The sequence below is a fragment of the Hyla sarda genome, chromosome 6, assembly GCF_029499605.1.
Source record: "Hyla sarda isolate aHylSar1 chromosome 6, aHylSar1.hap1, whole genome shotgun sequence".
NCBI classification, from domain to species: domain Eukaryota; kingdom Metazoa; phylum Chordata; class Amphibia; order Anura; family Hylidae; genus Hyla; species Hyla sarda.
The window spans coordinates 197,215,304-197,230,089 of record NC_079194.1 but is presented as its reverse complement, the minus strand read 5'-3'; the positions used below and the strand labels follow the sequence as shown (position 1 = coordinate 197,230,089).

Genomic DNA, 14,786 nt, shown 5'->3' with positions numbered 1-14,786 from the left:
TGTCCTTGGGTTACCTAGGAGTACGTCTTACCCCCACATACTCTTCCCTATATAAGCAGAATTTCCCACGTCTCTTTCAAAATATACAAACACTGTTACAAAAATGGGCCCCAATATCACTCTCTCTGTTAGGAAGAATAGCAGCTGTTAGAATGTCTATTCTACCAAAATTCCTGTATCTTGTAGAAGCTTTACCCGTCCACATTCCCAAAAATGCCATTAGAAAGTTCCAAGCTATGTTGCTTAAATTCATATGGAAGGGTGGGAGGCATAGGTTCTCAGCAGTTGTCCTATCTGCTAAAAAAAAACAGTTCGGAGGCCTGGCCATGCCTGATGTCTATAAATATTATCTGTCTGTGCACCTCCGGAGAATTCCCTCATGGACCCGATTTTTGGCGTATAACAGGTGGACTGAAGTCGAGACGTTATGGATTGCTCCTATACATCCATCATCTATGATATGGTCATCTACCCCTTGCACTATCACAAGGAACCTTCTAGGGTCAATGAGACTAACTATTAAAATCTGGAATGAGGCCTCCTCCACATATCCCCTTAAATCGCCGACATCTCTACTCACACCGATGTTGTTTAACCCTAATATCCCAGATAGCGATTACATCTGGACTATCTCCCCCTGGATCACGGTCAAGATATTTTATCTAGCCGACTTGGTTGACCCCATCACTCGAAAGCTTCTAACCCCACAATCTCTTGGTGATAAATTTCACATGACAAGAGAGTCCCTATCTCACTACCACACCATTCAGGAACATTTAGGGATTAACCCATCCAATCCCCCCTTCCCCCCTCCAACTCCCTTTGAATTTATTTGTTAATGAGACACCACCATGAGAGGTCTGATCTCAAGAATTTATGATATTCTAATATCTCCAGAGGACACGTCCCAACTACAATACCTGTATATGACAAAGTGGGAATCTTATATAGGGAAACCCCTCACCTTCACACAATGGCAGGTCATTTGGTCATGGGCAGCTAAGTCCTCAACTTGCATCACACATAAGGAGAACCAGGACAAAATTTTACTACATTGGTATCACATGCCTGAGATACTGCACTGCATCTTCCCACAACTTTCACCCTCTTGTTGGAGGTGTAATAGAGATATTGGTTCTATACCACAAATATTTTGGGATTGCTCAATTCTAAGACACTTTTGGCTGGAGGTGCAATCACTAGTTAGGAGGGTTATAGGGTCCCACATTCCACTGTCAGCAGAAACATATCTTCTAAACATCCCACTCAGCGGAATTAGTAACATTCATGCTCTTTTTACATATGCTCACTGCAGCCAAGTGTCTTGTGGCTCAATGGTGGAGGAAAACTAAAAGCCCCCCATTCCAGGTGCTACTAGATAAAATCGCAGATATACGGAGAATGGAAAATATGTCCACTATGGAGGAAAACAGACTGGATGCTTTCCAGACATTGTGGCGCCAGTGGGATGAATATGTAGAATCCCTGAGAGTGGTCTGAGGACCTTGAGGAGCTGGAGCCGAGCAGATACTTCATCTTTATTCTCTTTATCTTCCCTACTTACCTGTCTCTTTCTCTATATAACTTTCCCCCCTTTTCTCCCTTTAAAAACCTTCTACCTACTGCTTTTTATGTACATCATTTTATATCTTCTTCAATGCATGTTACCTGGATTATTGACCATCAGCTGAGGTGTAATAGATCCGTATTGTGAGGAACTCTAGAGATATTACTAGTACCCACTAATACCACTTCATAAAATCCTAGCTTCATTATTTATCGGATAACAGCTTCTATTTATGCTCAATGTCCCTGACGTGGGGCCTTCCCTGGATACTCACAGGGCCTACCTGAGAAAATCTGGACTTTACAACATCTTGACGGCCGGCTCTATGCAGATTACTATATTGTAACCTGGTCTTGTTAATATGTAGTGACCTTTGTTTATTATTCTACGCACTTATATTTTCTTTACTGTTAAATATCTTTTTTAAAGAAAAATTCTTAAAAAAAACTGTAAAAAAAACTATTAAATAAGTAAACGAATGAATTAATGAACTAACTAAACAGATAAATAAACACATTGAAAACACAAAACAACAATACATTAATTAATATAATTAAAACAATGATTAATTGGTTAAATCAACAATTATATATATATATATATATATATATATATATATATATATATATATATATGTGTATATATATATATATATATATATATATATATATATATATATATATGCTATATATACTTTACAAAATCCCCAATTTTTATATTTTTATATAGTTATTTTTCAATCTATCCTGTAAATGGAGAGTTACATCAGGCAATATTTAATCCTGTTAATAGTGTATATTGTTTGGGCTATCTCAGCACAGTAGTAAGAGTAGAACGTCTCCATTTGAGTGGGTATTTAATAATTCATTTACTGGTTAGGATAACCCAAAACATCAATACGTTCTCTACCCACTTCAGTTCCTTCCTCATTCCCCAGGAGGAATAAATATTCACAGCTTAAAGATACTGTCCTACCTATTAACATCCCCCATTACAGGCCCCACTATCAGGGTCCCTATTTGTTCTGAGGCCATCCGGAGGGACAGCAATCCATTTAAGCCGAGGTCGCCATTAAACCACTAGTCATTTTCCTAAAACTGTCTAAATTATTCTAGGAAATTTGACATCAGAAACCTTGCAGGTAGAACTGACAGATCTTGTTAAGGCAGAGAGTGTGACGAAGGAAACCTCAAGATAAGGATGGAGGAGGAATTGAGCCTTAGTCATAAAAAAAATGCAAATTGATATATTGAAGAAGTCACAAGTGCATTTCAGAGGGTGCTTTTAAGGTGCTTTTAGCTGCATCTGGTTTTTGTTAGGATACAATTAGGATTAGTGTTTTTACTTCAGTAAATACATCTTCAGGCTCAAGAGCAATTTAGAATGTTCTACATGAAATGGGTAATTTAAATGTATGTTGTGCTAGGGTAGGATTTTCCTGCAATCATCGGTGGATATTTCTCTCTTGACTGCACACAAATTGAAGGTTGAATGTGGTTTTTAAATATGTAACGGTACTGTATTCGGAAACCAAAGAGCCGAAGAAGGTTTATACTGCGACGGCTGATCAGACAGCAGTTGTACACAAGGGGTTAACTTTTGCTGTACCTTGGGATTGCTATACGTGTTTTTAAAGAAAGTCTAAACTGTATCTTGATGGAAGGGCAATCGGGGTTACAGTAGTTTGTAGTACTCTGGGGGAAAGCACAGAAAATATCTACTGAGGAATGGAAGCCTGTCCGAGGTGGAATGCACTATAATAATGCTTTGGAGAAAGATGCTATCTGCAGTCAGTGCTTGCTGCTCCTTCTTATGGTGTCTTCGACTTACCTGTCTGTTATGTACCATGGTATTCATGATCATATTATGGCTCCACATAAGTTTATTGACCCATAATACAGCAGCCATAGAAGTCTATGGGCCATACACTTTCATTGTCTCCAAACAGTGGCAGGTCAAGGGGTCAAGTCCTGGGGAAAAAAAGTGTAGGAACTCACCCAAGATTTCTCCTAAAGGGCTGGTCCTGCAGGATTCATGCTAATAGGAACAGTGTTCATGCTATGAAAAAGTGCAGGAACTCAGTTCCCATGCGTTTCTGAAGGACTTGAGATCTGGGCAGGTCTATATGATTTCTTCCATTAGCCATGTTAATAATAACAGCACCTTATTTCTCAGATGAGATGAGGCCCTTAAAAGGGGTACTCCACCCCTAGACATCTTATCCCCGATCCAAAGGATAGGGGATAAGATGTCTGATCGCGCCAGAGGCTCGTGACATCACAGGCGTGCCCTGCTGGTGATGTCACAGCCATGCCCCCTCAATGCAAGTCTATGGGAGAGGGCATGACGGCCGTCACGCCCCCTCCCATAGACTTGCATTGAGGGGGCATGACCGTGACATCATGAGGGGGCGTAACCGTGACATCACAAGCCTCCGCCCCGCATCACCAGTCATCCGGCACAGAGTGAAGTTTCTGGGGTGCCATACCCGCGATCAGACATCTTATCCCCTATCCTTTGGATAGCGAATAAGATGTCTGGGGGCAGAGTATCCCTTTAAGTTATGAGCTCCCTAACAGATAGAACATATGTTATCCCGGTTACGCCTAGAAACACCTACAATCTAGAAACACATAGAAACTATCAGCAAGCAGGCTTGTGTGCTTATTATTAGACAGGTACCGTACCTTATACCTTATAAAGCTTCAGAGCTCCAGGAGTGGGTTTACATCATAGTCTGACCATATGTGTCACATATATGTTGGCTTTTTGCCAAAATGGGATGCTGACATATACAGGCAAGTAGTGGCAGCAGATCATGCTTTTGAACCCTGCAAAGTAAATGTATATAGGTGAGAAGTGGCCCCCACCTGGTCACTAGCTGACTACTTACAGGCCAATAAAGGAAAGAGGACCGCTGCCAGTATGCACACGTACACATCAACAGCCCATTTTGGCATGATGCTAACATATAGATGACATGTATGCAGGGGTCAAGTCCTGGGAAAAAAAGTGTGGGAACTCACCCTAGGTTTCTACTTAAAGGGGCACTAGACATCTTATACCTAATCCAAAGGATAGGGGATAAGATGTCTGATCCCGGGGATCCCGCTGCTGGGGACCCCCAGCATCTCCCTGCTGCTCACAGCGTTTGTTTAGAGTGTTGGGTTCAGCGCCAGAGGCTCATGATGTCACGGTCACGGCCCCTCAATGCAAGTCTATGGGACAGCCGTCACGCCCCCTCCCATAGACTTGCATTGAGGGGGCATTACTGTGACATCATGAGCCTCTGCCCTGCATCACCAGTAATCCGGCACGTAGCAAAGTTCGCTCCGTGCACCGGATGTCTGGGGTGCAGCGGGACCCCTGCAATCAGAGATTTTATCCCCTATCCTTTGGATAGGGGATAACATGTCTAGGGGTGGAGTAACCCTTTATGGGCCGGTCCTGCAGGAATCTTGCTAATGGGAACTGCATTCCTGCTGTGGAAAAAGTGCAGGAACTCCGCTCCCATGAGTTCCTGCAGGACTTGAGCCCTGCATGTATGGTAAGTTTGTGATGTGGACCCACCGTAATGAAGGTTGTTTGGTTAGATTCCCCAAGAATTTGAGTACGGTATTTTTATTCTCACGACTTATATAGCACCTGCAAATTCCATAGCACTGTACAGAGATTAACATTCCCCTTCTATGTTAGTAGCCAAAATGAAGAGAATGAATTCCTAGGGTACTTCCTCCAATACAAGGTAAAGTGTCACATAAATCCTATGCAGAATTATGTCATAACCATACATATGTAGCAAAACTGAATTTGTCATCTAACTGTGTCTTTTGTAACAGCTCACTGAATTGTGTGGAAAACTGCACCTAATATATAATACATTCTTATAGTAGCAAACTCAGCTCTGCTACATCTACACAAGATAACATTAGATTTGTTGCTGCCATTCTTCGTATTATCTTGGCAAATGGAATTGGTTGTGCTTGGCAGTGCATAGCCTATTAAAGTCCAGTACAAAGGTCTCCGAACTGATCCTGCGGAGGCATTATTAACGCAAAATCTGTAATGTGGTCCCCAGTCTTCTATGTGGTGTTTATAATGCTGACCCTTCAGGCCCTCTCCGCATCACAGTTGGGTGTGACTGCTACCTCTGCTGCTATCCCCCTGTATAGTTTACCGGTTCCGCCATACCCTGACAAGCATGATGGGAGTTGTATTTTGACACCAGATGAAGGACCACGGTGCAGAGTAATATTTTGGTCAATACCCAAAAGTCCATAAGGTGACTGACTAATCTCTAATGTCTATGGACATCCTACAGCAGTGGTCTTCAACCTGCAGCCCTCCAGATGTTGCAAAACTGCAACTCCCAGCATGCCCGGACAGCCGTTGGCTGTCCGGGCATGCTGGGAGTTTTAGCTTCGCAACATCTGGAGGTCCGCAGGTTGGAGACCACTGTACTACGGTATTCCCCTGGGAGCTCTTATTTACAGCATAGTCCCCGAGTGGTGAGAGCAGTGCTCTTCTACTAGCAGGGGGATGGGCAGGCTGGATACAAATAGTAAAGTGTGCAGCGAAAGAGAGCAATGTACAAGAAGTAAGTTTAATATATGACTAAATGACAGAAGTTAGGTTTCTCAGAATTACTTCTCAGATAAACAACTTTATTGCAGGGCACTTAATCTTACTTACCAGCGACATCTCATTTATTACTAAAATTACAAGGAACTTTAATGCAATTGATATTGCCATTAATTCACCTCCAAATCATCGCTGGCAGCTCTAAAGCCGTGAGGCCTATTATTTTCATAGCACAATGTATATGGGGCCTAGAGGAGCAGGGACATGTGTTTGGGCAGTGCGGGGGTAGCTATAATACCCATCTCTGTGACTAAGGGGGGCATGACAAGTGGAGGACCCTGTAACAGATTTTCCATTGAGGTCCAGACCTTGAAGGTGCCCCTCTGAGTAGGGGTTAGTGCTGAATTTAAAGGGGTTATCCAGGAAAAAAAACTTTATATATATATATATAAATATATATATATATATATATATATATATATATATATATATACATGTATATGTATATCAACTGGCTCCAGAAAGTTAAACAGATTTGTAAATTACTTCTATTAAAAAATCTTAATCCTTTCAGTATCTATGAGCTTCTGAAGTTAAGGTTGTTCTTTTCTGTCTAAGTGTTCTCTGATGACACGTGTCTCGGGAAATGCCCAGTTTAGAAGAGGTTTGCTATGGGGATTTGCTTCTAAACTGGGAGGTTCCCGAGACACGTGTCATCAAAGAGCACTTAGACAGAAAAGTACAACTCAACTTCAGAAGCTCATAAGTACTGAAAGGATTAAGATATTTTAATAGAAGTAATATACAAATCTGTTTAACTTTCTGGAGCCAGATTTTGAAAACTATGCATGTATAGCAACTCCCTAATACAGCCATTGGCTGTCCAGGCATGCTGGGAGTTGTAGTTTTGCAACAGCTGGAGGCACACTAGTTGGGAAATACTGCCCTTATGTATAGATATTATTAGACTGTAGTATTATTGCATGTTAATCAATGCAGCTCATGGGTTAATTTCTACTGTTGTCCTGTAAGACCACCACACACCATTAAAAACCACCGGAATTTCTACCCATAGCACAGCAGGTGCAGACTGCCATAAAACAGCCATTGTGAACTGGATTGACAAGTCACAGGAAGAGAAACCAATAGGAATTAAAGAAGTTGTTTACTATAAGAAAAATATGGCTGTTTTCTTCCAAAAAAAAGTGCCACGTCTGTCTACAGGTTATCTATGGTACTGCAGCTCAGTCCCATTTACAAAGGCAACTGAGATCCAATTTTGTTTTGTTTCTGGTTGAAAACAGCCATGTTAGTTTAAAGGGGTACTCTGGCGCTAAGACATCTTATCCCCTATCCAAAGGATAGGGGATAAGATGCCTGATCGCGGTAGTCCCGCCGCTGGGGACCCCTGTGATCTTCCACGCCGCTCCCCGTCAAGCCCCCTCCATAGGCTTACATTGAGTGTGACGTCACACAGGGGCAGAGCCGTGATGTCACTATGCTCCGTCCCCGTGATCGCCAGTAATCAGACCCGGAGCGAGCACGCTCTGGGAGCTGATTCTAACGGGGTGCGGTGTGGTAGATCGCGGGGGTCCCCAGCGGTGGGACCCCCCCGCGATCAGGCATCTTATCCCCTATCCTTTGGATAGGGGATAAGATGTCTTAGCACCGGAGTACCCCTTTAATCTTAAACTTCTAAAATATACTTATCACTGGCTTCCACTTCTAGGGTGCCTCCAGCTGTTACAAAACTACAACTCCCAGCATGCTGGGACAGCCGGGCATACTGAGAGTTGTAATTTTACAACAACTGGAGGCGCCCTAGTAGGATAACACTGATCTAAAAAAAATGTTCTTGTACATAACATGAGCGGTTTTGACAATACATGATTTTATGGAATTGCCTTATGTGCGATATCTTAATATGTGAGAAGATTCACCTATGATTTCGTTTTATCTGCTATCACATGTGGAGGACGAGTTCAATGCATCTGTGGGATTACTATAAAATCGATAAATATATTATACTGATTCCTTTAATCCAGCATCTGTTAATACAGAAAGGCTGACAATCCTATGTGCTCGGTAGTGATGAGTGGCATAGTCCATATTCGAATTTGCGATATTTCATGAATATATGGACGAATATTAGTCATATATTCGCAAAATTCGCATATTCGTTTTATGCGTGATCACGTGATCACTGCATCCCTCTCTGCCCTTCGCATATGTGCATATTGGCGAATATTGAGCCCTCCCTTCTTTAATGGTATAGGGAACTAATGGGCTAGTGCAGTGGTCTCCAACCTACGGACCTCCAGATGTTGCAAAACTACATCTCCCAGCATGCCCGGACAACCGTTGGCTGTCCGGGCATGCTAGGAGTTGTAGTTTTGCAACATCTGGAGGTCCGCATTTTGGAGACCACTGCACTAGCCCATTAGTTCCCTATACCATTAAAGAAGGGAGTGCTCATTATTCGACAATATGCGCATATGCGAAGGGCAGAGAGGGATGCAGTGATCACGTGATGTGTACTGTGAACAAAGAAAAAAAAAGCGAATATTCGTAATTGCAAATATATGGTGCTATATTCGCAATATTCGTGAATTTCCAAATATGTGATATTCGTGATTAAAATTCAAATTTCGAATATTCGTGAGCAACACTAGTGCTCGGCTTCCAACACAGTTATACTGGTAGATTTTGAGCTTGTCTCCTAAAAGCTTTGTGTCCCTAAACAGATTTTCTATACTTTTCTGTCATTTTTATGTTTGATAATCCGGTGTAGTGCCATATTTTGTGTTTTGCTGTGGAATGTGTTACATGACGCAGCACTTTCAAGTGCTGGACTAAGACAGCTCCATTGGCTGACACGCGCACACTCGGCCCCTACCATTGGTTCCTGGGGGGGCGCATGTCACGTGACCACAAATATGCTGTCTCAAACACCGTTCCCTTCAGTATGAGTTCTGCTACCACAGCAATAGAATGTCTCCTGCTGTGATAGCCAAAGCGCTGCGGCTGTAATGTTATTCGTTCCCTGCTATGGGGACCGCATTATTTTTGTTGGTGCTTTAAAAATAAAACAGAAGAAATACCTACTTGCCTTGATCCCCAGCAGCTGGCATTCTGATGGTTCCTGGTCCCCAATGCTTCCCACTGCACCCCATGTCCTCTGACCTTCAAGGTCAACACATCACAGGAAATGGTAAGCAGTGGGGACCGGAAGCCATTGAAATGGCAGCTGCAGGAGATCGAGGCAGGTGAGTATGCTTTCTTTATTACAGCACCACACTGTTTTTCTTGGTTAGAATACCCCTTTACCTTTACTTTATTTATTTATACAGCTCAACTCTAAGCATCATAAAGGTATACCCCTTTCAGTGCAATCCCATTCAATTACAGGAATGCCACATTGGGAATGTGAGACAAATGTACCGTATTGTTTAGCCTTCCAAGTATTATATTGGAATATTGTGGATTTTGTAATGGCTTTATATTTACTGTATATAAGAATGCTATGAAAGCTGGGTGATGAACAACATGGCTGACATTACTGCCCCCGGAACTTCTATCCATCTTTCTAAGACAACTTTGCCTGGCAGCTCTACATCCCCATTTATGAGATTCCGAGACAGATTTGCCTTTCAAGGATCTAAGAAAGTTGGGTGAGAACATCAGTGAGTAATAAAATGGCATTCGTAGTTATGATGAAGATGGATCAGGATAAATGTTTGATGGGTGGGGGTCCCGGGGTTCGAATCCTAATGGGGGTGTCTAGCTCATGTATTGTGGCCATCTGATCATTTCTAGATCTCCAATAGATCTCAGTGGTCCGGTATGACATATGCATAAGTAACTCTTCAGCGGGAATCAGAGACTCCATCTACTTTTTCGGAAATAATTGGGGTCCCAGCAAGCTCCCATCAATCACTCAATCACATATGATAATAAAAATAAAATACTTATTGCATGTGTGCTCTACACACAGGATAACCCATCCTGACTTATGTCAATACAGAGCCCCCTCTGCCCCCAAATCCCAAAGCTGAACCTGCTTGACTTATGGACACTACTGAGACCAACTGTTTTAAAGTGCAGTCTGGAAAAAGATCAAATTATCCCACTATTGGCCAATAGGTGGCACTGTGGAGTTTCATAAAAGACAGTAAAGTCATTTTTCCTTCTTTTCAGTCTTCACGTTTGCTTTGTAAATCAGGACATCAGCAGCAAAGAAAACACAGAGAATGTGATCAAGTGAACGGATAAATAATAGGGCCAACCCTGTATGGACAGGCAGTACCTGTGACATAAATAACACTGTTAACCCCACATTTACCAGGAAAAAAAATGATATATATATAATGTAAATGTAATTCTAATGTTATATATTTCCCATTGTTTATGAATGATATTCACGTGTTTCATTAATGTCATGACAGGAAATTCAGTGTTAACCTTTGACAACTGACTATTGACAATAGTATTGATTGCTACCAACAAAAAGCAATATATTGCAATTTTCAGTAAAGAAAACATTTAGTGACATAAGGAAGGTCAATCCACAATCCCATATTGTATTAATGGAGGCCAGTTTGGCATATATCTGCATAATGCTAATTATAGGAGATATAATATTAACACGTGTAGAGACATTGCTGCTAGAGTAATGGTGGTAATACAAGGGTTAACCATAATATTAAATGATTAAAGATCAGAATACATAATGGATAGATAGATAGATAGATAGATAGATAGATAGATAGATAATTTCCTAACCAGACATGCTGGGAGTAGATAGATAGATAGATAGATAGATAGATAGATAGATATGAGATAGATAGATAGATAGATAGATAGATAGATAGATAGATAGATATGAGATAGATAGATAGATAGATAGATAGATAGATAGATATGAGATAGATAGATGGATAGATAGATATGAGATAAATAGATAGATAGATAGATAGATAGATAGATAGATAGATATGAGATAGATAGATAGATAGATAGATAGATAGATGGATAGATAGATATGAGATAAATAGATAGATAGATAGATAGATAGATAGATATGAGATAGATAGATAGATAGATAGATAGATCTGACTGTGCATGACTTGTGTATTGTGATAAAAGTCCCAGTTTTAAAATTTCTCAACTATCTGAAGTTCTGCAGTATAAGTGTGGATAGAAGAAGACAGATGGGTGGATAGATGGATAGATAGAGAATTGATAGATAGATAATTGATAGATAGATACATAGATAGATAGATAATAGATAGAGTAGATAGATAGATAGATATGCGATGATAGATAGATAGATAGATAGATAATTGATAGATAAAAGATAGATAGACAGACAGACAAATAGATAGATAGATAGATAGATAGTGTAGATGGATAATAGATAGATAGATAAATAGATAGATAGATATGAGATAGATAGATAGATAATAGATAGAGTAGATAGATAGATAAGAGATAAATAGATAGATATGCGATAGATAAATAGATAGATGATAGATAGGTATGAGAAAGATAGATAAATAGACAGATAGATGATAGATTGATAGATAGATAGATAGATAGATAGATAGATAGATAGATAGATAGATAGATATGAGATAGATAGATAATAAATAAATAGATAGAGATAGATAGATAGATAGACATGAGACAGATAGATAGATATGAGACAGATAGATAGATAGATAGATAGATAGATCAAACATGATTTTGGATTGTGATAAAAAACAAATAGCGCTCTAATCAGAAGTCGTGTGCCAAATGACAGCCTGAACACTTCTATCTGTATACATTGTACATTATATTCCATTACAGTTTGGAGTTATCCTATTTCCACATGGACTGACCTCAGGAGGGGCCTTGTTGTGTAGAGGAGGCTTTAGTTACTGTTTCTTGTCACGATTAAGTACAAAATAGTTAACTCAAATGTGAAAGTGCAAAGGGCACAGAGCTCCAGCAAGATTGATCAGGTTACAGTGTGGAAGAGTGCAGAGAGGGACAGGGAGGCAGCCGAGCCCTGTGCTCCCCCACCCTGCACCGTCCATGGAGCCCGCACCCTATACATCCACTGCTACAGAGCTTACATCTCATTACCCACAAGCTGCTCTACACCTTACATCAGAAAGGTGTGCACTACACTGTCTACCTAGTCACTGACTAATGTATATATATATATATATATATATATATATATATATACACACACACAGAGATGGATCTATAAGTATAGCAGGCGGCAAATGAGTTATAAAATAAGGCAGTATGTAGGGATGTTATATGACTGTATATATATATATATATATATATATATATATATATATATCTCCCACATGTTTATGTAAACAATCGCCCGCTGGAGTATATCCAGTATGTTTGTAAGTGAATCCTCTGCACTGTAGATGTAGCAGAGCTGACTGTGTCACTTGTAGACATATCCATCTAGACGCTATGGATACACTCAGGACTCCGTATACCAGTGTTTGCCAAACAGGGGGCCTGCAGCTGTTTCAAAACTACAACTCCCAGCATGCCCGGACAGCCTTTGGCTGTCCGAGCATGCTGGGAGTTGTAGTTTAGCAACAGCTGGAGGCACCCTGGTTGATAAACACTGCCGTATACAGACAACGGTGCTGACCCCTCACATAACTTCCACATCCCGCAGCAGCTTCTCCCCCCTCTCCTCTCAGGCTGTTCGGATGTTCCAGTTGGAACTGGGAGCAGAAGAGTTAACACATCTGTTCTGCACAGTAACCCTTTCCGTGCTCCAGCCAGAATGACAGTGACGCGTATAACGCCTAGTCCCTCTCTCTGGCAGTGAAGGGGTTAAAGTGTGAGCCTACACAGCCTTAGCCCCCAGCTAGAGAAAAAAAAGAAAAAAGCCGAAGCCGCTAGGGGCACCACAAAGAGTTAATCCAGGTCGGTCCCAGCTGACAGTCAGCTGATCGTCCGTGATTGACAGCCCCTCCTTCTCCTTCTTTTTGAAAGTTTTATATACTATTATGCTAATGAAGCCTGGGGATCCGCGCTCCCATTGGCCCGCCGTCCCCCGTCCATTCGCCATTGGGTCTGTGACGTCAGCGCAGCTATAAAACTCAGCAATGCTTTTAAAGTGAATGATCCTTGAAAATCCCCGGTCCTGCCTGACAGCGGTGCTCCCTCTCTTCTCTGTCTGCACTGGGTTCTGTCCCTGGGACTTCTTTGCAAAACTTTGAAGATGAAGTGTTAAAGAGCCGCCCCCCCAAAACTTGTGCGGTGCCCAGAAGAAGAAGACGAGAAGGCTGCGGAGCTGGTGCCGCGGGGGCACTGCCGAGGATATGCGCCAGGGTTAGCGCCAGGGTGCAGTGATCGGCGCAAACTCGGCGCAAGCTTTTCCGAGCGCAACTTGGGGGCAAAGCAAGCAAGCTGGCTCTCCCAGTGGTGCCAGTGCCCAGCCAGAGCAGCCTGGTGTCCCCTCTGCAGCCCGTGTGGAGGACTGTGCCCAGCAGCAGCAGCAGGAGGATGGCATCAGAACTGGCAATGAGCTCGTCCGACCTGCCCACCAGTCCCCTGGCCATGGAATATGTTAATGACTTCGATCTGATGAAGTTTGAAGTGAAAAAGGAACCGGTGGAGACCGATCGCATCATCAGCCAGTGCGGACGCCTGATCGCCGGGGGATCGCTGTCTTCCACCCCGATGAGCACGCCCTGCAGCTCGGTGCCCCCTTCCCCGAGTTTCTCAGCCCCCAGCCCCAGCTCCGGGAGTGACCAGAAGAGCCACCTGGAAGACTATTACTGGATGACCGGCTATCCCCAGCAGATCAACCCGGAGGCTTTGGGGTTCAGCCCGGAGGACGCTGTAGAAGCCCTGATCAGCAGTAACAGCACCACCCAGCACCCGCACCAGCAGCATCCGCAGCAGCAGCAGCAGCTCCAGGGCTACGATGGCTTTGCAAGGGGGCAGCAGTATGCATCCTCGGCTGGGATGCCCGGGGAAGACATGGGCTCTGCAGCTGCCGTGGTCTCTGCAGTCATAGCAGCTGCTGCAGCAGGGGGTGCCCACCACCATCATCACCACCACCACCATCCTGGAGGAGCAGCCGGGGTGCAGCCTGCAGGAGGAGGTGGAGGAGGCGGTGGAGGAAGCAGCAGCTCCCCAGCTTCTTCTTCATCGTCAGTGGTCGGGGGTCTGCACCAGCAGCCCCCCCACCACCATCACCACCACCACCACCACCTGCACTTTGAGGATCGCTTCTCCGATGAGCAGCTGGTCACCATGTCAGTGAGGGAGCTGAACCGGCAGCTGAGGGGGGTGAGCAAGGAGGAGGTGATCCGGCTGAAGCAGAAGAGGAGGACCCTGAAGAACAGGGGTTATGCACAGTCCTGCAGGTTCAAGAGGGTGCAGCAGAGGCACGTCCTGGAGTCCGAGAAGAACCAGCTGCTGCAGCAGGTGGAGCACCTCAAGCAGGAGATCTCCAGGCTCCTCCGGGAGAGGGACGCCTACAAGGAGAAGTATGAGAAGCTTCTGGGAAGTGGCTTCAGAGAAAACGGCTCCACCAACAGTGACAACCCCTCATCTCCGGAGTATTTCATGTAAGTCACAGCTCCTGGCATCACTTATCTGC

At 43.1% G+C, this 14,786-nt stretch overlaps 1 protein-coding gene across 3 annotated transcripts in view; it reads left to right on the top strand.

Annotated features, from left to right (window-relative positions):
* The first annotated feature begins 12,832 nt into the window (after positions 1-12,832).
* Positions 12,833-14,786, top strand: part of MAF (MAF bZIP transcription factor) — a 74,252-nt gene continuing 72,298 nt past the window's right edge. The window contains exon 1 of one of the 3 annotated variants that reach the window (XM_056526133.1): positions 12,833-14,754. In XM_056526133.1, coding sequence (XP_056382108.1) covers positions 13,682-14,754 — 1,073 coding nt within the window. In that variant the 5' untranslated portion in view covers positions 12,833-13,681. The remainder of the gene's footprint in view (positions 14,755-14,786) is intronic. The other 2 variants (XM_056526132.1, XM_056526134.1) reach the window with 2 other exon arrangements.